Genomic DNA, 16,462 nt, shown 5'->3' with positions numbered 1-16,462 from the left:
TATGAAATGGGTGAGGTATTTAGATTGCGGAGTGGTAATTAGAGATATTGAAGAGAAAATGCAAAAACTAGTTTTTTGCTTAAAAGTCTAAATTGGTTCCAGACCATTCAAACATTTTCAACTGTACATATTATTATTATTATTATTATTATTATTATTATTATTATTATTATTATTATTATTATTATTATTATTATTATTATTATTATTCAGAAGATGAACCCTATTCATATGGAACAAGTCCACTGTAGGGGCCATTCACAAAATTCAAGCTTCCAAACTATTATTATTATTATTATTATTATTATTATTATTATTATTATTATTATTATTATTATTATTATTATTATTATTATTATTGGGTTGAATATTTCAAAGCGGCCAGCTTCCAAAGAATATGGTGTTAATTAGCAAGAAAGGAGTAACAGAAGGTAATTGGGAATACCAGGACCAATTTTAACAGTATTAACAAAGCCAGCAGTGTTGACAAAATGCTGAATGACCCTATAGATGCCAGCACTTGGCCTTTGGCCTAAATTCTCTATTGTGTTCTGTCCGAGACAGAATCGGTCAGTTCTTGACTGAGTCTGTACAAGACATCCACCAAGCAGTGTTCTGTATGAAGAGACAATTTATGAACCAAAGAACATGGAGTTGTTAGCAACTAATGAAGGGTTTGTTCTGTACAAGACTGCCCACACAGAATTAGTCAGTCCTCGGCTGGTTCTGTACAAGACCGCAGTGAACCCACATAGAGTCAGCTCGGTCCTTGGCTGATTTTGTATAAGACTGCAGCACACAGAATCAGTCAGTCCTTGGCTGGTTCTGTACAAGACTGCAGCACACAGAATCATTCAGTCCTTGGCTGATTCTGTACAAGACTGCAGCGAACCCACACAGAATCAGTCAGTCCTTGGCTGATTCTGTACAAGACTGCAGCCCACAGAATCAGTCAGTCCTTGGCTGATTCTGTACAAGACTGCAGAGAACCCACACAGAATCAGTCAGTCCTTGGCTGATTCTGTGCAAGACTGCAGCACACAGAATCAGTCAGTCCTTAGCTGATTCTGTACACGACTGCAGCACACAGAATCAGTCAGTCATGGCTGATTCTGATTCTGCACACAGAACAGTCAGTCCTTGGCTGATTCTGTAACCAACACAGCATCAGTCAGTCCTCCGCTGATTCTGTACAAGACTGCAGAGAACCCACACAGAATCAATCAGTCCTTGGCTGATTCTGTACAAGACTGCAGTGAACTCACACGCCAGTTCTCAACTCCAGAAGTAAGAGGTCATAAAAACAGTCGATCATTCTTAGAAAATGCAGATATATCTTATCAAACAATATCACATACATACAAGTGTCAATAATGTCCATAATTTGGAAGAAAATACACAGACAGCCTATTGAACGATATCTTATGCATAAGAACTTATCCACACTTATTAATATGCATACCCCCCTGTTGGGGGTTAGTGCCATCAGTGCACCTCACGTGGTGTACTGTAGGCATTACTTGAGGGTCTCGGCAGCGTTCCTTCGGCCCCTATAGCTGCAACCTCTTTCATTCGTTTTACTGTACATCCGTTCATATTCTGACTTCCATCTCTCTTTCCACCCTTTCCTAACAATTGTTGAATAGTGCAAAGGTATTCCTCCTGTTACACCTCTCAAACCTTCTCACTGTCAATTTCCCTTTCAGCCCTGAGTGGGCTCATAGGTCCCAGCGCTTGGCCTTTGTCCTAAATCCTGCATTCTGTCTGTCTAAGATGCATATCTGATGCGTGTTAGTGTCAGTACATGGAAAAAATCTGTTAAAACTCACTCGTACGTAAAGTTTGTTGGACAGAACACTTTCTTCGAGTTTATGTGTCTTGTAAGACAGGGTTAAATCCCAGGCAGTGTAGGGAAACATTTTTAATTTTTTTTTATAATTTTCGTAAAGATTCAAGGCCTCTTGAAATGAAAGACGCCGTGTTCTGAGTGAAGGTGAAGTATAGTTGTTTGAGAGCTAGCTTTTGTCTGTGTATACATACATACATACATATATATACATATATATATCATATATGTGGATGTATACACGGAAACTGTCTTTAAATATGTATAAATGTATGTGTGTATGTATGTACGTCACAAAATAGCCACGCAATTTCACTATGTATATATATTCATATTATGTTCATATCAGGCTTCAATAAGGGGATGGTTCATATCCCAGATTCTCTAATTTACCAGAGAAAAGCTTTCGAAGACATTCAGTATGTATGTATGTATGTATGTATGTATGTATACATGAGCACCTGTTTCCTGAAACTACAAGCGCAAACTAACATAAAATGTCTCGGTTTTGATTAAAAGGAGGAAGAAGGAGGATGACATTTTTGGTCCCTTCTCCTTCCTTCTTCTCCTTCTCCTTCTTCTTCTTCTTCTTCTCCTTCTTGTCTTCGACATATGAAATTATAAGAAGAAAAGAAGAAGAAGACCCTGTCTGTCTGTCTGTCTGTCTCATCGATCCCCCTTTCTGTTCCCACTTCCTCCTCCTCCTCCTCCTCCTCCTCTTCTCCTCCTCCTTCTTCTTCTTCTCCTCCTTCTTCTTCTTCTTCTTCTTCTTCTTATTCATGCAGCGATGTTTTAAAAATAATGATTCCTGCCGGGGTCAGATTCGTCTCTCTCTCTCTTCCTCCTCCTCCTCCTCCTCCTCCTCCTCCTCCTCCTCCTCCTCCTCCTCCTCCTCCTCCTCCTCCTCCTCCTCAGCAACATAATAACGCTTTACGGCTGCACCATCATTGAGCCTAGTTAACCGAGTCTCGAAATTGTTGTTGTTGTTATTTTAGGCATAAGAAAAAAAAAGAAGAAGAAGAAGAAGAAGAGGTAGAAGAAGAAGAAGAAGGAGAAGAAGGTAAAGAAGAAAAAAAAAAGTGAATATCGTTTGCATTATCGTCGAAAATGCGAGGTCTTTTTCCCATTGTGTCCGAATAGGAAAAATATGGCAAAGAGCGCGCGTATAAAGTTCTCATTTGATAACGGGATTACTCGCATTATGTGGCGTATTATCAGTAAATGGGACTTCGAGATGAGGGTCACTTATCATTTGACATATTCCATTAATAATCTTTCAGAAAACCTTGTTAGCTGGAGTGCCGTCTCCGCGGTGAAGAGGGGATGGAGAGAGAGAGAGAGAGAGAGCTAGAGAGAGAGAGAGAGTGAAGAGAAGAGAGAGTGGAGAGAGAGAGAGAGAGAGAGAACGTTTTCGATTTTAAATAAACCTGTGCTGAGGAGGAGGTGGAATAATGAAGTTGTAGAATCAGAAGCTTCCCTGGCGTCTCCTAGCCCACTTCTGAGTCAAGCACCATCGACGCTCCCCGGTCGCCCCGGGGCGCCTGCCAGCCACCGTCACCCGAGGGATCGGCACGTCAGCGCCGGCGGCCAATCAGCGCGCCGCTAGGTCGCTGGCGAGGCGTCCCAGCCGCTCCCCGTTGGCCGGGTTTGGAATCTATGCGGCGCGTGGACGGGCGGGCGCCTCTGGGTGGCGTCCCCCACTCCGCAAGCCTGGTTGCTATGGAGACCGGAGCTCGAGTACCTTCTTACAAATGGGGAATCAGAAAGGCAATTAAAAGCAAAATAGATGACGATAAAAAGAAGTGAACTAGAGTGAAGGCATTTTGTGTCCTCGTCCGCGTTTTACACAGAATGATGGCATTGTCGAAGTTTTACAATCACGTCTTCTTCACACACACACACACACATACACACACAGACACACACTCGTACGTACACACTCTCTCTCTCTCACACACACACGCAAAGAGGAGGCACTGCACTCTCTCTCTCCTCTCTCTCTCTATCTCTCTCTCTGTTACACACACACAGACACACACACGCCATTGGTGGTGATGCCGGCCGAGAAAGCAGACGAAATTGGGGAAAAATGGAGAGATGAATAAGAGGAGGAATTAATTCCCGCTGTCTGTTCGTTCCAACAGGCGGATATGAAATTATCTGAGACAGGACGTTCTAGTTTCCGTCAAATTATCAAATCGCGAACGAAATTGGCGATAATCGTTTGAAATGATTATGCGTATGATAAACTGAAGTTATGAATGCGATTATTATTCAGAAGATAAACCCCCCATTCATATGGAACAAGCCTACGAGCGGGGCTCAAACAAGGGGGGGGGCGCCACTGGCTTGAAATTCGAGCTTCCAACAAAGAATATGGCGTTCATTTGAAAGATGTTGCAGAAGATGATGGGAGATTCAGAATGGAGAGATCAGGTATTAGAACAGAAAGAGATAGATTAATAAATGAATGGATAAGTAGATGAAAATGTAAATGAATTAGAATACAAGGTTAATTTTTTAGGAGATAATAGTATTTAATAGGAAATGCAGAAAGGAGAGAACACGTCTTAGAACAGAAAGAAATAGATTAAAGAATTTGATAAACATACATGAAGATACAAAGGAATTACTAACATACAAGGTAATTGTTTTAGGGTAGCAATGCGTCGCAGCTTCGCTCGTGAACTTTTGAGCTGCTAATTGTACAACATCGCCCTCGGCAATTCGTGTGTGTTTTTTTTCGCAGGATCAATAAATGTCGCGTCAGATCTAAGAAAGGTAATGCACGCGTACGTACGAACGAACGAACACACACGCGCGCGCGCGCGTACACACACTGACAGAAGAAGAAGAAGAAGAAGAAGAAGAAGAAGAAGAAGAAGCCCCTTGCACCAGGAACACAGCATTAAAGAGAGAAAGAGCAAATAAGGCGAATATAACTCGACACAGGTCGAAGTTTCCCCACCTGGCTGTCGAACTTCTCGTTTCCAGAGGTCCCTTATTCCTCACACCGTCGGGCTGTGGAACGTTCAAGTCTCCCTTCTGGGGATGTCGTGCGATTGGAACCTCAAAATTTCAAGCGAGGATGAGATGCATTACCACCCTAAAACATTCAATTACATTTTTATCTATTTATGAATTTGTCCATTCGTTTTCTCTTTCCTGATAACCAATCTACTCTTTCTGTATTTTTCTATTGCCTTCCGTTAGGTCTTTCGAATGAACATATATTCCCTGGAAGCTTGAATTTCAAGTCAGTGGCCTCTGTGGGCTTGTTCCGTATGAATGGGGTTCATCTTCTGAATAATAATGATATTTTAACAATAAGATCTCCATAGGCAAGTACATTAGATACAAGCACACCAGAAAGTAAGGAAGGTTTGCAATATATTACATGAAATATACCGCTTTTGCAATCATGGCTATGAACGACGCATTATCGTTTATTTAGAGAGATATGCACTAAGAGATGATATATAATAATATTATGGTGTGTAATTTTTAACAAACTCCAATTACTTACAGTATGTGGTCGCCCAACTGCTGAGGTTGTCCTATGCTACAAAGAATTATAATAGTAGAAGCAGCAAAAACATTTGTTTTGGAGTTTTTTTCATTCATTTAGATGATAATTTCCATAATCCATTTATTTAAGGCTCATCCTTTAAACCTCATACTATCATTGCTAGGAATCTGAAAGGCTTTTGACTCATACTGTTATTGCTAGGAATCTGAAAGGCTTCTGACTCATACTGTCATTGCTAGGAATCTGAAAGGCTTTTGACTCATACTGTTATTGCTAGGAATCTGAAAGGCTTCTGACTCACTGTCATTACTAGGAATCTGGAAGGCTTCTGACTCACACTGTTATTGCTAGGAATCTGAAACGCTTCTAACTCATACTGTCATTGCTAGGAACCTGAAAGGCTTCTAACTCATACTGTCATTGCTAGGAATCTGAAAGGCTTCTGACCCACACTGTTATTGCTAGGAATCTGAAGGCTTCGAACTCATACTGTTATTGCTACAAGACCTGAAGGCTACAATGAGTCAATTACAAATGAATTTTTGTGTCTGGCTGGCTCAAGACCCACTCCTCAGTAATTCAATTGAGGTTTCTTGTCAGTCTGATCTATTTCCACTGTAGTTGACAACACTTAAGCTGCCTCTTTCCCTGTCTTTAGTGGTGTCCCCTAGGGGGACTGTTTTTCCACATGTCTTTTTTATCCTTCCCTTCAGAGATGGACTAGTTGCTCCCTCCCAATTAAAAGCACTAGCTCCTCCAGCTAAAATTGACTTCAATTCCTTTGTGAGAACATCCTTTGTGAGAACACCCTCTGCTTGTTCTACAGATATTTCTTTGGGTGTTGCTCACAGGAGCTTATTGATTGCTAGCTACCTCTACTGTTTAATCCTCACAGTGCACATCAGGCTGATTAAATCCACGGACATTGTGTGGAAGTGGTAAACTCAAAGGCCGACCGGTTTTATTGCTTGCTTCCACAATGTCTGTTTCATTCAATCAGTTTTGCCGTCACTAAAATCGCTATCCTATCCTATTTATAACTGGAAATCTTCTCGGCCACTTTTGAAGAGTCGTGCCAGTGCTCTACGTAGACTTCTCGCTAAAGGCCTTTACGCTTTTGCTAACTGAACTGGTCTGTTGCTGTTGCAGCTGATCATCCTAACTGTACCATTTTCCCTCTAATAACTGCAAATCCCTCTTGGCTTAGCTGGTCATGTCTTGGTAATTCTACTCCTTACAAATATTCCTTTTCTATCCTCTCTCAAGAAATTCCTGGAGCTCGTTTGATCCTATGATTGGCGACCCGGATAGCATCCGTGAATAGAGTTAAAGAAACTTGAGTTCACTGTAATGCTTCCAAGAACAGAAGCTTTGATACCACTTGGTTCTATTCTCGTTGTCTTCAGAATGTCAGAGTTATGCAAATAGAGATAAATAGTAGATCTTACAAGGGTATATTCTGTCCTAAGCCAAGTCTGTTCCTGAGAAGTTGGTCGTTCACTGGGTGCCAAATGCCTTTTGATTTATGTAGAACTTATCTTCCTTATATGGTATAATGCTTTCATATCTGATAGGTTCTTCACGTGTAGTTCTTGAAAGAATTGAATCAGAGTTTTCCAAGGTCTTGTAACTTTGATTCACTTTTAGCTTTTCATTCACCGTGTGGAAATTGTGCTGGGATTTTAGATCTACTGCGAGGCTGGGACTCCATTGGGCATGTAGGCAAATAACCCTTGTGTTGTTATTGTTACCTAACATCCTTAGGTGGTTGCAGATCTTTGCCTGAGTGAAATATGTCAGGGTCTAGTTTTAAAGTATCATTGCCCACATAGTAATCAAGCCCACTGATTGTAAGAACACACACACAACTGACTTATATGCATTTATTATTTAGGGCGTTCAACACCACCTAAAACCTTTCTGTCACACTTATGCTAAGCTTGAGTGGCTCTAGCGGTGGTACAATTATATACTGTAAAAGTTTTGAACAGGATCCGTAACATTTTAATCTCTTTTATAAGTATGTTCCATTGCAGGCTGAAACGCAGTAACTCCCATTGTGACCACAAATGGTACTCTAGAAAGCTGGCACAACCTTCTGCTAGCCTCAGAAGTAGTGCGTTTGTCACAGAGTCCTTATTTTGATTAGGTGATGTTTTCATTGGGTTAAATGTCGAAAAGACCTCTTATTTAGCAGGATAACATCCTCTGTCCTTAATAATGGGTATACAGCTATGTCGTTGTCCAGGTTGATTGTCTTGGAGTAATCACTGCAGTCTCTCTTTGGGCCTGTTCTGTGGAAATTTCATCGGGAAAAGCTTGGCTCAGTTATGTTGAATTTATCGTCCAGTACCTGAAAGGACACCAGGGCCAATTCCCTCAGTGAGAACACTGCCAGGTACCAGGGCAACCTCACTGTTTATGTGGGTAGATAATGCCCAGTTAGGGCTGTTGACAATTCAAAGCCATGCTAAGAAGACTGGGGCACAGTTGGTCATAGATTTTCACTGGCAGAGTTTTCTGTCAGTATTCTGGGAGGTCACTGATGCTTTCAGCTTTTGTTTGCTCTTCTATGTTAGCCCGAAGTGGGCTGTCTTTACATAGAATGCTCACTCATTGACCCACAGTGACACAAGGTCAGTAGGGTTGACCTCCAGTCTCAAAATGGCTGACATCTGCCTTCAGACCGTAGTATGTTTTAACGCAGTTTTTGGGTTTTCTGTAAAAAGCTATTGTACCCAGTTTGTCTGTCGTCACTCAATTCTGTCCTCACTTTTTCTGGCCGCCCTCAGATCTTAAAAACTACTGGGCTAGAGGGCTTTTCAGAAAAATTGGTATGTTGATCATCCACCCTCAGTCATCAGACATATCAAATTGCCAGAATTTCAAGTCGATGGTCCTCCCCCTTGGTCTTTCATTGAATATGAATAATAATAATAATAATAATAATAATAATAATAATAATAATAATAATAATAATAATAATAATCTTTGGAAGCTTGAATTTCAAGTCGATTCCCTCTATGGTGGAGTTGTTCCACGTGAATAGGGTTCATCTGAATAATAATAATAATAATAATAATAATAATAATAATAATAATAATAATAATAATAATAATAATAATAATCAGTGATGTATCTTTCCATCTTATAAGAGATATTTTATGGCTTTTGTACAGCAGGTACAATTTATCGCAATATTTTTGTACATAGCAATAAGTTAAAAGAATTGTGAGAATTTTTTCACTCCTTCATAGAGGCCAGGACAGGATTACAGTTTCATTATTGTTTTATTTTAGTTTACAAACACTGGAAGTATATCTTTAGAATACTTTTATGCTTTTTGCTACAATTTTATCTTTTTTTGTTAACTCTCCCGAGCATTTGACAAACAAAATGGTGTTGGCATAACCTTCCTTATGAGTCACCATTTTGGTTTTTATCCAGAATTTTATGACTTTGTGTGTTAGATTTTATTTCTGTTGAAGTCCGTTGTTAAAACTGATAATAATAGTAATGTGTAAATTTTCTCTCTCTCTCTCTCTCTCTCTCTCTCTCTCTCTCTCTCTCTCTCTCTCTCTCTCTCTCTCTATATATATATATATATATATATATATATATAATATATAAATATAAATGTAAATATATATATATATATAATATATATATATATAAAAACTATATATATGTATATACATATATAAATTATATATGTGTATATATGTATATGCACATGCATGTATGTATTATTCATCACGCACCATCATCAGTCATTCTCGATTCCAAATCATTCCTTACCTCTTACTTATCGTTCCCTGTCAGTACGTATATACTGTATACCCTTTCCAGTTTATCAGGTCAAAAAAAAAACAATCAAGTAACATGACTTCTTCTTCTTCTTCTTCTTCTTTTCTTCTTCTTCTTCTTCTTCTTCTTCTTCTTCTTCTCTCTCTCTCTCTTCTTCTCTCTTCTTCTCTCTCTCTCTCTCTCTCTCTCTCAGAAGATGTCTTCTTCTTCTTCTTCTTCTTCTTCTTTTCTTCTTTTACCTCTCTCTCTATCTCTCTTCTCTCTCTCTCAGGAGATGTCTTCTTCTTTTTCTTCTTCCTCCTCTCTCCTCTCTCTCTCTCAGGAGGATGTCTTCTTCTCTCTCTCTCTCTCTCTCTCTCTCTCTCTCTCTCTCTCTCTCTCTCTCTCTCTCTGTGTCAGGAGATGTCCGGGCGAATCTATCTATCTCTCGCGATTTGTCTCAGAGTATTTTATTGATTTGCGGCATCAAATGAGCGGAAGAGCATTCCTGCCACCCAGGTGCCGTCTCTTGAGTGGCACCAGTAGTGTATAGCCCCTCTCTCTCTCTCTCTCTCTCTCTCTCTCTCTCTCTCTCTCTCTCTCTCTCTCTCTTTGTTGTTTGTTTTAGAATGTCTTTGGTTTCTCCCCTAAACCATAGGTTTCTCTCTCTCTCTCTCTCTCTCTCTCTCTCTCTCTCTCTCTCTCTCTCTCTCTCTCTCTCTCTCTCTTACTGACGGCATTTGTTTTTCCCGCATCCAGAAGGACGAATGTTGTAAGCGTGAATTTAACCCCTTTTTTCCACTTGACTGAGTTTTTCTTTAAGAAATACTCTATGATCATATGAAATTCGGGCTGCCCAGCCAAGCCCTGGGGCACTTCCAGCCATTCGGCTTGAGGATTCAGCTGAGGACGAAGAGCGAGGGATTAGAGCAACTGGACAACCGAACGACAAAGAAATCCAGAAAATAAAGGCGATAAAGTACAGGGATCTTAAGGTGGAATTGGGAGATGACCTCACAGTTACAATGACGATTCAAGAAAGGAAACAGGAACGGAGGTAAAGTAAAAGGCTGGAAAGTGGGTACAGCTAGGAGCCGAAGGGACGCTACAAACGCCCTATAGTAATGCTTACAGTGCTCCGTGTGAGGCAAACTAACTGCAGGAGCTCTTGCATATAGCAGAGAGCAGAATACGAGTTGGAAAACGTTTTTCTTATTGAAATTGTGAAATAATTCGGGAGGGAAAAATAGATTTAGTTTTTTCTGTCCGCCCGCAGATCTTAAAAACTGCTGAGGCTAGAGGGCTGCAAATTGCCATGTTGATCATCCACCTTCCAGTCATGAAACATTATGAAATTGCAGCCCCTAGCGCCTCCCCTCAATAATTTTTATTTGATTCAGGTTAAGTTAGCCATAATCGTGCTTCTGGCAGCGGTATAGGATAGGCCACCACCGTTCCGTGGTTAAGTTTTCATGGGCCACGGCTCATACAGCGTATACCCAGACCACCGAAAGATAGATAAATTTTCGGTGGCCTTGATTATACGCTGTAGCGGCTGTACAGAAAACTCGATTGCGCCGAAGAAACTTCGGTTCATTTTTTACTTGTTTGTTATAATCTTTAGTTAATCAGTCTATAACAGCAAAGTGAGCAATTGTACAATAATTAAAAATCAATTCTTAAATAAATTTTTGAGTTAAAATGCAAAATTTGACTTGTGCCAAACAATAAGATTTAGACGGAATCGATCAGTGAACTTATTAATATGGTTTTTGAGGATACATTAGACATGTATACTTTATACATACGTGTCTGTGACAATCTGCAGAAAGTAAATGTAGTTAAAATATTCAGTTTCAGTGATAAAAGGGTGTAAGTCCAAAGTGGCATTGCTGTTAATTTGGTATTTCGCGACGACAAATTATTAAGTCAAGTCTGTCAGTCGAACTGATGGTCAACAATTTAGTTAAAATCCTTCACCAGGAAAACCCCTTTCATTCCTTTTACTGTACCTCCGTTCATATTAGCTTTCTTCCATATTGCTCCTGTTACACCTTTCGAACCGACCTACTCTTAATAATATCCTTTCCAGCGCTGAATGATCTCATGGGTCCCAGTGCTTGGCTTTTGGCCTAAACTCTATATTCCATTCCATTCCATTCCATTCCGCCAGTGACTTAAAATTTATATTCTATTCCATTCCATTCCACCAATGGCCTAAACTTTATATTCCATTCCATTCTGTTCCACCAATGGCCTGAACTTTATATTCCATTCCATTCCATCCACCAATGGCCTAAACTTTATATTCCATTCCATTCCACCAATGGCGTAAACTCTATATTCCATTCCATTCCACCAGTGCAGTGGCCTAAACTTTATATTCCATTCCATTCCACCAATGGCCTAAACTCTGTATTCCATTCCATTCCATTCCGCCAATGACCGAAACTCTTTATTCCATTCCATTCCATTTCATTCCACCAATGGCCTAAACTCTATATTCCATTCCATTCCATTCCATTCCACCAGTGGCCTCAACTCTATATTTCATTCCATTCCACCTAATAAGGGATTATTTTCATGTGTATGTTTCAGCACAATTGAGCTAAATCGTAATACGACTCGCCCCCTACCCCTCCCCCCTCCTCCTCCCCCCCAACACGCTCAGTTTTTTTTTGTAAGACATTCAGGCAGATCTTTTATTAAGTCGAGACCTTAATTCATTGCGTAATGCGCTTGGAGTAATAAGCATCAGGTTACATTAGCGCAAAAGACTGAAATCTGAGACGTCAGGTTGGTCTGTATCCGCGTCTCTCTCTCTCTCTCTCTCTCTCTCTCTCTCTCTCTCTCTCTCTCTCTCTCTCTCTCTCTCTCTCTCTCTCTCTCTCATATGTAAAGTATGCTTAATCAGTTTATGTCTTTCTTGTATAAGATGATCACTTTTTCGCGTAAGCCATATTTCCATTTTTTGAATTTAAAACTTTCTACCTTTTGCCTAAACCTTTCAAGATAACCTCGTATTACTAAAGGCGCGTCCACACTACGGCAAAACATGACATCAGCGCATGTTGGCAACTTATTGCATATATGTCACCAACAGGTTGAAAATAAGTCGGTGACAATAAGTGGAAAATGAACGTTAGGTAAAAGCTGGGCAATCGCACGAACCGCTGCTAAGGATTACCAACAAGTTGTTAACTTGTATTTTATATGTTTGTGATATGTGGCCGACAAGTTGACGACATATGTTTAATGTGCAATAAATTGCTGACAAGTTGCTGGCATGTGTTGAGTGTGTGATAAGTTTCTGACATGTTGAATGTGCTGTAGGTTGCTGACAAGTTGTCGCCATACGTTTAGTGTGGGATATGTTTCTGACAAGTTGCCGACTTATTTTTATTGTGTGATAAGTTGCCGACAAGTTGCCGATTTGTGTTTAGAGTGTGATAAGTTCCCAACATGTGATTAGTGTGTTGTAAGTTGCTGACAAGTTGTTGACATATGTTGAGTGTGTGATAAGTTGCCGACGTGTGTATAGTGTGCTACAAGTAGCTGACGTGTTCAGTGTGCGATAAGTTTCTGACGTGTGTTTAGTGTGCGATAAATAGCTGACGTGTTTAGGTAAGTGTGTGATAAATTGCCAACATGTGATTAGTGTGCGATAAGTTGCCGACGTGTGTTTAGTGTGCGATAAGTTGCCAACAAGTTGCCGACAAGTTGCTTACATGTGTTTAGTGTGTGATAAGTTGCCAACAAGTTGCTGACATGTGTTTAGTATGCGATAAGTTGCCGACATGTTTATGACATGTTTTACTACACTTTTGCCGCACCTTAGTTGCCACAAGAATCAATATCATTGAAATATATATCGCTGAATTGTTTCAGTGAATTACCACTTGTCAATTGGAATCAGCGCTTTATCCTTCTGCCGTAAAGTCGCCTTGATTTCTCACTCCTCCTCCTCCTCCTCCTCCTCCTCCTCCTCCTCTCCTCCCTCCTCCTCCTCCTCTTTATCCTTTCGAAGTCATTAACGAATTCTTTGATGAATTCCCGGCGAAGTCCTACAGATTGTCGCCGACTTGTTCTGTACAAAGGCCTCCTCCTCCTCCTCCCCTCCTCCTCGTCTCCTCCCGAAGGCAGATCGCTAGAGTTAGAGAGAGAGAGAGAGAGAGAGAGAGAGAGAGAGAGAGAGAGAGAGAGAGCTCTTCCACTACTTTTTCGGCGCCGCACTTTTTATACTCTCTCATCGATCTTGAATTATCACGCTAATTGTGAAGGATTTTTTGAGAGATCTCGATCTCTCTTGCTTCGCTGGCGTTGCCCGGGTCTGCTCTCACGGCCCTCCCCGAACTTTTCTCCTCCGGGATCGGTCGGCCTGTCGGTCTGTCGGGTCTTGTCCGATGAGCAGATGATGATGGAGAGTGATTGCTCCTTTTATTACTGAGATTGTTGTTGCCTCTCTTATTATTATTATTGTTATGTGTGTGTGTGTATTGTGTGTATTATTATTGTGTACTTCCCTAGGTCTTGTTTTCTCCTTTTGATGTTGTGTATTATTATTATTAATATTATTATTGTATTCGTTATTATCATTTCCGTTCCATTATTATCCATTTCAGTTCCACACAAAAAATTATTATTATTATTATTGTTGTGTGTGTGTGTGTGTGTGTGTGTGTGTGTAGTAGTAGTAGTAGTGGTAATAGTAGTATTCCTCTTCTGAATTACAAAATCCATGTAGAATATTATTATTATTATTATGTGTGTGTGTGTGTGTATTATGTATTATTATTCTGATTTACAAAATCCTTATTCTCTAATATCACAAAATTATTATTATTATTATTATTATTATTCTTGTATTATTATTATTATTATTATTATTATTATTATTATTATTCCTCTTCTGTTTTACAAAATCCATGTACAGAATATTATTATTATTGTGTGTGTATTATTATTATTATTATTATTATTGTGTGTGTGTTATTATTAATCCAACACCTACCATATTCTATCGCCCCCTTCCCGATGCGCAAAACCCATCATCAAGCATATCCTTATTTCCATAACTGGACGCAACACAAACGGAAAATAATCCCTCGCAGGACACTCGAAAAGTGAAGAGCCAGCGCGTATATATTAAAAAGCGGATTACCTCCGTAACTTCACGAGACTCTGGAAGTGATAAATTTACTTTAAGTTTTCCCCGTCGCCTTGTTCAGCTGGTAAACTTCGGCAGGGATTTGCGAAGTGGTTCTAAATCCAGTCACGAAGTTGTCGAGAAGTTTTTTTTTCGTTTGTTTGTAGATGGATATCCATTATTATTAGTGTGTATTATTATTATTGTGTATTGTGTGTGTGTATTATTATTATTATTATTATTATCATTATTCAGGAGATGAACCCTATTCATGGAACAAGTCCGCAAAGGGCCATTGACTTGAAATTCAAAGAATATTAAGAATGTTATTATTATTATTATTATTATTATTATTATTGTGTGTATCATTATTATTATTATTATCCATTAATCAGGGAGAGACCCTATTCATACGGAACAACCCACAAAGGACCATTGACTTGAAATTCAAGAAGCTTCAAAGAATATTATGGCGTTCATGAGGAAGAATTAAGAGGAAGTAAAGTGAAACACAGAAAGACGTCAGAAGTCTTCTGAAAATGGACTGACGTCCACTTCTGACGAATCTTCAGATCATGACAACAGTCGTGTCAATGCACTCAGGAAGGATCTCCCAAATTATAACAACAACACCAGCGCCAGTTTCAAACGGGTCCATATATGCAAGAAACGTGTTCGGAGATGAGAGAGGCCCCCCTGGCCCGGCCCCCCTCGAACAAAAAATAATAAAGAAGAGAGATATCCACTCCAGATTCCAAAGAGACCCAGTGAAGGAGAGGAGGAGGTCTAGTAATCGAGTTTGGCAGGGCGTGTAGAAGCTTTTAAGTCCGTATATATATCGTCTCTTGGATAAAAGTGGAATATTTGATGACTTCAAAACAAGACAAAGAAAGAAGAAGAAGAAGAAGAAGAAGAAGAAGAAGAAGAAGAAGAAGAAGAAGAAGGAGAAGAATAACCTTCCCGAAATCCGTCATCAAGTGTGTTCGTTCGTGACAATGAAACGCAAAAGAAGAAGAAGAAGGAGAAGAAGAAGAAGAAGTAGAAGAAGCACCAGCAGCAGGCCCTTAGTTTGAACCAAACTTTTGAAAGGCGACCTTCCCTTCCTATCCCTTAGTCGAGAGAGAGAGAGAGAGAGAGTGTGAGTGAGAGAGTGTGTGAGAGAGAGAGAGAGAGAGTGCGGGAAATACAAACAACACCCTGGAAGTGATCGCCTTACTGCGCTGGGAGTGTAAGGGCGGAAATGATGGTCCTCAGGAGGGGTATATATCTTCACCTCTCTCTTCCAATTTGGGCAAAAAATACAAGGATACTTACGCTGGTCCTCTAGACAAAGAAGAAGCTTTGAGAATGCTTCAATTTTGGAGAGGAGGAGGAGGGGGAGGAGGAGGGAGAGGGAGAGAGATGCAGCAGCAGCAGGGGAAGAAGGAGAAGAAGGAGGTTCTCTCTCTCTCTCTCTCTCTCTCTCTCTCTCTCTCTCTCTCTCTCTCTCTCTCTCTGTCAATGATGATGACCCAGCAGTCTTCACACCGAGGAATGTAAAATAGGCGGACGGCAGGCATTACAGAGGGGCGGGGGGGGGGCGCTCTCCCCCGCCTTCCCCCTTCCCCGCGCCCACCCGCCCACAAAGCAGGTTGGCCCTACCTACCCAGAGTGAATCTTGCCTTTAATCTTCACACTCTCTTTATAATCTTCATAGAATGAGGCATCATTCTCTCTCTCTCTCTCTCTCTCTCTCTCTCTCTCTCTCTGCCTTCAGATCTTTTCTTTCCGAATCCTTATTTCTTTTTGCTCTTGACCCCCTACCCTTTGACTCTTCCCCCCCCCTTTGACTCCCCATCCCTTTGACTCCTCATCCCTTTGAATCCCTCTTCCTCAATTCCCCTTCCCTTTGACTCCCCATTCCTTTGACTCTCCTTCCCCTTTGACTCCCCCACCCTTTGACTCCTCCGTCCTCCCTTCCCTTTGACTCTCCCTCCCTTTGACTCCCTCTCTCTTTGACTCCCCCTCCCCAATTTTCCCCCACCCTTTGACCCCTCCCTCAATTCCCCCTCCTCCTTCCTCCTCCCTTTGGCTCCCCCACCCTTTGACCTCCTCTTCCTCTTGAACTCCTCCCTTTGACTCTCCCACTCTTTGACCTCCTCCATTTGACTCCCTC

General features: G+C 40.7%; 1 protein-coding gene across 1 annotated transcript in view; it reads left to right on the top strand.

Annotated features, from left to right (window-relative positions):
• Positions 1–648: 648 nt before the first annotated feature.
• Positions 649–16,462, top strand: part of LOC136842150 (cyclin-dependent kinase 11A-like) — a 40,855-nt gene continuing 25,041 nt past the window's right edge. The window contains exons 1-2 of the mRNA XM_067109510.1: positions 649–708; positions 1,129–1,287. Of these exons, the coding sequence (XP_066965611.1) occupies positions 649–708; positions 1,129–1,287 (219 nt within the window). The remainder of the gene's footprint in view (positions 709–1,128; positions 1,288–16,462) is intronic.

Source organism: Macrobrachium rosenbergii, chromosome 9 (assembly GCF_040412425.1).
Source record: "Macrobrachium rosenbergii isolate ZJJX-2024 chromosome 9, ASM4041242v1, whole genome shotgun sequence".
NCBI lineage: Eukaryota > Metazoa > Arthropoda > Malacostraca > Decapoda > Palaemonidae > Macrobrachium > Macrobrachium rosenbergii.
The sequence above is the reverse complement of the archived record's forward strand: the minus strand, read 5'-3'. Positions and strand labels throughout refer to the sequence as shown.